Below are 6,264 nucleotides of genomic sequence, written 5' to 3'. Positions count from 1 at the left end.
AATTACTCATACCTTTTGTTCAACCTTTGTTTTCTCCGTTTTACAGTATCTCTATCTCTATATACCTTCTACAGTCAAGAACCACTAAAGGTAGTTATAAGCCTACTGAATTATAACATTATTTTATTTATTTATTTATTTATTTATTACATTACATTTAATTAATGTAATTCAATTAATTTAATTAACAATTAACAATGGGCAGGCCTTATTTTACACCTACACCACCACTCGACACTTGATCAATCACTTTCCAGCAACTTTCACCTTCAATCACTTCAAAGCACGCTCGTGAAACCAATCTCTCGACGATTTTGAATCCGGTTTCTCTCTACAATTTCTTTATTTTTATATCCCTCTTTTTAATAAATTTTTATTAGGGTTTTTGAATTTGATCTACCTTATTATTCAATTATTATACGATATTATACGATACTCCACCTCGCTTGAGTTACCAGCTCGCATCAATCCTCGGTAATTGGATTCATCCTGAGCTCAGTATAGTTTCGATCTTGTTATCTGTTTAATATTTTGAATTTTTCTTGTTTATGTTTGTATTGTTTATAAGGTAAAATTGAAAGTATCATCTGTTTGCGTGATGTGTTGCAGTTTCATATGCCATTACCCTAAAAATGTGATTTTGGAATTTTATATATGTTCTGAAATGTTATTTTTAATATGAAAAATTGAAGCTTTAAGTCAAACTCAGCTAACTGAATCTACTATTCTAATATTATGTTTTATTCGAATTCTAGTCCCTTAATAAGTGAAGTTTTTCATCTTATTTTAGTATTTACCGATGCATGAATATGATTTTATTTGAAATTGTTAATAGGATGGTTGTAGGATAGTCACACGGTACTCATAATGGGAAGTAGCGATATCGATAAATCTCCCAAGGAGGCGAAAGACACGACAAAAGAGCCAAAAACGCCCAACTCCCAAGTGAATTTCATTCTCTTTGTCAAATCATGATGTTGTATACTCGTTTAACGTTTTGATGATATGTAATTATCTCTCTTTTGTTAACTACTTTGTGCAGGAGCAGACTTCAGGTGCTGTTACGGGTACCGTCAATCCAGATTGGACAGGGTTTCAGGTTTGATCTATTAAAAGTTTCTAACTTTTTACAAAGTAGTGATTTAACGGGTGAGATATTTTACTAAACGTAGGTTGTTTGTAAATATTGAACAGCCTTACCCTCATATGCCTCCACATGGGTTCATGGCATCAAGCCCTCAAGCTCACCCCTACATGTGGGGGGTTCAGGTGCTTTTCTTTATAGATTCTTGATTTAGGTTCTAGATAAATTTATTACAGCTAATCAATATGATGTAACAATTGATTTACATTCTTGTAATGTCTTAAATTGGGTTCTCACTTATGTTTTGAAAGACAGGGATAAATAGATTGTTACACTTATTGATGAGCATTTCAGAATGGTCAGCTTCAATAGCTGACACATAGATACCAAGATTATGTATTACATCAATTTTTTGTTAACCACAGTTATTAAGATGATACGGTGTTCAAATTTAGTCATTTTGGAGAGACCTGCCTCTCTGATACCGACCAAGTCTGTTTTTGTTAGTGTATCTTTTGTTTATACTAATTAGAAATGTTATTAGCGATCTATGTAATACAATTACATATGCACATGCTACATATGTAGCTACTTTCATTTTTTTTATTGGGGATTTGTATGCCATTGTTCTGATATCCATATGCACTCGCAGCATCTTATGCCACCTTATGGGACTCCTCATCCGTACGTTATGTATCCCCCTGGTGGCATATACGCCCATCCATCCATGCCTCCGGTATCTTCTTGTTAATCTCAATGTATTGCTTTTGCTAAATTTCATTATTTTTTTAAACAGTAATTATGAATTTTGCTTCTTATTTAAGCAGGGGTCATATCCTTATCCATATGCAATGCCTTCTCCAAATGGTGTTGTTGAAGCTTCTGTGAGTTGACCTTGTTAATACAAATTTATTGATTTTTTTTATAGTAGATTGTATTACTTATTTTTTTAATAATGAGATGTGAATATGTATGTAGGGTAATACACCTGGGAATACAGAAGTTGGTATTAACTCACCAGATGGGAAGGAAAAACTTCCTATTAAAAGGTCAAAAGGAAGCCTTGGCAGTTTAAACATGATTACCGGCAAGAACAATGAATCGAGCAAAGCAGGTGCATCTGCTAATGGAGTTTATCCCAAAAGGTATAATGAATAGATCAGTGACCTTAGTTTCATGTCTGCCAAGATCGTAAAAATCACTAATCGGTCTTCTAGTCGGGCGGAACCTTGTAGGGATTAATCAGTCAAATTGGGGATCAATAGGATTGGACTGCTATAATTTGAATAATGAAGTTCAAATTTTATGTGTAAATATAAAAGAAAACCGTAAACGTAAACGTAAACATAAACAAGCATGAACTCTAACATAAATGTCTAGAAACATAAACATAATTGTTTGATTGTTCAAATACTCCAAAGTTCTAATTTAAAGTAATGCTCCCTCCGTCCCATAATTATTGTCCCCCAACAAAAGTTTAGATTTATGATAGATCAATGAATTGTCAATTTTGCCCTTTTATTTAAAGTAAGTTTGACTCAAAGTTAAAGTTGTAAGGTTTTTTTTTGTTCGAGTTACCCGGGAAGGGCGAGCAATCCGACCCCTTACTCTAGTGTACACAACCCATTTGAAATACTCTTAGGGGCCCAAGCCACTAGGCTAACCTTGGGATGGTTAAGTCTGACTCAAAGTTTTTTTAGAATTAGATGATTAAAAGAAATAAATAAGAGTAAAATAAGAAGTTTAATGGTTTTTATTGGTTATTTCTTGTAAGGGGCAATTTTTTTGGGGCAGACTTGAATAATAAGGTGGACATTTAACATGGGACGAAGGGTTTGACCAACCACATTCTATTTTGATCCATTGACCGGTTAATTAGAGGGATTATGGAAAACTAATCAGTGTGCTTCTAAAAAGCGATTAATTAGGGAACCATGGTGTGTACAATTCGAATTTACTATGTTCCTTTCCTACATGACTTAAAATCTGGTTACTTCTAATAGTTAGAAACTTAGAATATTTATTGGCCTTTTCGGAAAACTAAAGAGGTGGTAAACATTAAAAGGACAGCTCAATGATTAAGAAATAGAAAGCCATTCATGAACATCCTTTTTTTTTTAAAAAAAAAAAAATTAGTCCAGAAGTTTTTGAGCCTGGTTCAATTTCCGTGTCTGGACTGAAATGGTTGTAAACCAATACCGAATTGATACTGAACCGGTACTATACGTTCTCGTTCTTGGTCCCAATAATTTTCACGCTTTTGGTTTACTTTAGTTTGGTCTGTCTTCGTTTGGACCTTTACACCCTATAAGATAAAATACAATCCAGATCAACCCGTTTATAACTAAATGGGTCGAAATTGCCACCTTTTGTTACATAGGTCAGCAACTGCTGCTTCAAATAAGCTTAAGTTACGAGTGTATTTTATATTTTCAGTGCTGAGAGTGGAAATGAAGTTTCAAGTGAAGGAACTGAAGGAAATTCTGAAAATGTAAGTGTACTTGCTTAGTACTCGTTTCAATTGGATGATAATATCTGGGCAACCATCATTTAATATAGCCACTTAATCATAATTTTTTTTACATTGATACATTTTCAGGACTCTCAAATGAAATCAGGATCTAGGCAAGATTCTCTTGAAGGTTCGGTTATTTGAATGTCTAATAGTACAGTCATTACTTTAACATTGCTTTATGCTACTGAGTACACTGATGTTACGATGATAACTAGCTACCGGTGAAGCATCTCAAAATGGAAACTCTGCAAATGGAGGACCAAATATGACTCATTCTTTGGTCAACCAAACATCGGTTGGTCCCGCAACCAATTTAAATATCGGTATGGAAATGGAATGTTGGAATGGTACAAATTCATCCAGTATATCTGCAATGCGTGGGAACATAACTTCTGGTCCAGTTGGATCAAGGGACAACGTGCAGTCACAGCTCTGGATACAGGTGCACCCTTTTGTTTCGTAATCATACATATAGACATATCTAAGATTTAGTATTCATTAACATCTCTAAGATTTTAATTTTACTAATAATGAGTAACAACATTAACACTGGGTCTATTAGATCTGCTATTAGTTCTTTCATCAAATTTTATATGTAAAACTGGCTGTCTATCTTATTAATAATTAAATCGTTAGTGACCATTGTGTATTTGAAGTGATCTGCTAATTATGAAATTATTTCTGGGAAGGATGATTTGTAATTTTAAGTTCATTTTTGCGTTGTTGACATTTTCAGTGTATAATCTGTGTGGCTGCCATTTATTCATATAAGAACTTTGTTAATAATTTCGATATGTAATCGATATTAATATTAACGTTGTTGTACGCTTGGCTCTGGAAATCGAATAGTTTTGTTGTACATGAACCAAAATGGCATTTTATGCAACTTTATGGATTATGACATTTCTGGCCCTGAATAACGTTTTTTAGTTCTTAAGAAACAAAACCAGAAAACGTTACAATGACTTATAGCCTACACCTAATCCTATAACTTGATCCTTTATGTCAGGATGAAAGGGAGCTAAAACGTCAGAGAAGGAAGCAATCCAATAGGGAATCTGCTCGTAGATCCAGACTGCGCAAGCAGGTAAAGAATCCTTTTAAAGGTGGCAAGATGGGTTAGGTAGGCAGATTGTGTTATAGGTCAAAATGGGTAGTTTTTATACTATGTCAAAACACCCTTTTGTGCATTCTAAATCTTTTTATCATCAAATATTACTTCAATCATGATAAACAAAAATATTAACGCACGATATTAAGTTAGATTATAAAACTATGTGATGTAAGATGTTCGAGCGGAAATGGTATAATTTCAGCCGTTTCAACCCGTTTGACTCATTTCATTTAATGAGTTTGAATACGGGAGCATAAGTAAGAAACAAGGGATAGTTGGGAAGAAGGTCTTACATTCTCTATTTATTAATAATTATTTCAAAATCGATTGCATTTATTATTTTTGTTTTGGGTCAGGCTGAATGTGATGAGCTGGCACAACGGGCTGAAGCGTTGAAGGAAGAAAACGCTTCTCTTAGAGCAGAAGTGGGCCGCCTTAGGAATGATTGTGATCAGCTTCTTGCTCAAAATGCATCCCTCAAGGTACTAGCATTCTTTTTGTAGCAAAAAACGTTAATATAAATAAACGGCTTCGAAGATCAACATGTGCAAAATCAATACAACAACAACAACAACAACAACAGGGAAAAGACACTAGCCTACCATATATTAATTCCTTATAAACCTTACATGCCAAGAACTTGATGGTAGCCAAATAGCTAACATATCAAATAAAACAATAAATAAATGGTTTATGAAGCTTAATGTAAAAATGTCTTTTGGCGACTTTCAACCCATTTGTCCGAATATTACCTGAATTGACACCCTTATACAGTTATACATAATAGGTTGGAATTGTCACCTTTAGCTAGATGAACTTAACCAAAAGTTAACCGTAAGGTTAGTGTATGTTCATTCTCACAACATCTCTTTTTCAGGAACAACTAGGGGAAACTGCAGGGCAAGAAGAATTAACGTCTGGTGGGGATGAACAAATGGGCACCGAAGATTATCAGGGTGGACAGTTAGAGCTTGTACAGAGTGGTCAATGATGTTCTGGCTAGCCGTTCTTTTCTGAGAGCTTTAATCTAACGACAATTAGCAAACAAGAAAATATGTGTTATTACTTAGTAGTAGTAGTTGTAGTAGTATCACCCGTCTAGTCGAGAATTCATTAAACACTGACTTAATGTTAATGTCGTGTCTTAGATCCGCAGAATAACTATAACTATGAAATTAATTTGTTGTCATCCATGGTTCTTTAACGACCCCATCTTTTAAGGATTTAGGAACACATATGAAATGTAGTAAGACTGTAGTGTGAAATTCAAGTCATACCCTTATATTATTGCTAAAAAAGGGTACTTGTCTCTAATCATTTCAGGATTTTATGTACTAAATATGATTAATATGGCCGTGATTTGATAATTGCTGCATGCATTTGTGTCTTTATTAATTCAGGTTTAATCAAACCAGAACACAAGGGATCAATGGGTTTTAGTTGTTTTGCTATTCAAGTTACACGTGTATTTCAGTTTTATTGCATGATATAACTACAATCTCTCTCTTCTACTTTCGGGATCCGAAAGTGTGGAACACGGATGAATGAAAT

At 34.1% G+C, this 6,264-nt stretch overlaps 1 protein-coding gene across 3 annotated transcripts; it reads left to right on the top strand.

Moving 5' to 3' along the window:
* The first annotated feature begins 254 nt into the window (after positions 1 to 254).
* LOC139891456 (bZIP transcription factor 16-like) lies at positions 255 to 6,063 on the top strand. 3 transcript variants are annotated; one of them, XM_071874426.1, is made up of 13 exons: positions 255 to 323; positions 836 to 945; positions 1,043 to 1,099; positions 1,195 to 1,269; positions 1,737 to 1,820; positions 1,912 to 1,968; positions 2,063 to 2,229; positions 3,521 to 3,575; positions 3,684 to 3,726; positions 3,815 to 4,041; positions 4,609 to 4,686; positions 5,070 to 5,195; positions 5,591 to 6,063. In XM_071874426.1, the coding sequence occupies exons 2-13, from the start codon at positions 868 to 870 to the stop codon at positions 5,702 to 5,704; spliced, it is 1,161 nt and encodes a 386-aa protein (XP_071730527.1). In that variant the 5' UTR covers positions 255 to 323; positions 836 to 867; the 3' UTR covers positions 5,705 to 6,063. The 3 variants fall into 3 exon arrangements, with proteins under 3 accessions (XP_071730527.1, XP_071730526.1, XP_071730528.1); XM_071874425.1 differs by lacking the exon at positions 255 to 323 and adding an exon at positions 424 to 474; XM_071874427.1 differs by lacking the exon at positions 255 to 323 and adding an exon at positions 456 to 474 and having other exon boundaries at positions 847 to 945.
* Positions 6,064 to 6,264: the final 201 nt, after the last annotated feature.

Source organism: Rutidosis leptorrhynchoides, chromosome 2 (genome assembly GCF_046630445.1).
Source record: "Rutidosis leptorrhynchoides isolate AG116_Rl617_1_P2 chromosome 2, CSIRO_AGI_Rlap_v1, whole genome shotgun sequence".
In the NCBI taxonomy this organism is placed as follows: Eukaryota; Viridiplantae; Streptophyta; class Magnoliopsida; order Asterales; family Asteraceae; genus Rutidosis; species Rutidosis leptorrhynchoides.
This window is presented reverse-complemented; position numbering and strand designations above follow the sequence as displayed.

Excerpts from the sequence above, each read along its gene's own strand:
- LOC139891456 (XM_071874426.1), top strand. The coding sequence starts at position 868 with ATGGGAAGTAGCGATATCGATAAATCTCCCAAGGAGGCGAAAGACACG. Across the intron at positions 946-1,042 it reads CAAAAACGCCCAACTCCCAA|GAGCAGACTTCAGGTGCTGT; the intron begins GTGAATTTCATT and ends TACTTTGTGCAG. Across the intron at positions 1,969-2,062 it reads ATGGTGTTGTTGAAGCTTCT|GGTAATACACCTGGGAATAC; the intron begins GTGAGTTGACCT and ends ATATGTATGTAG.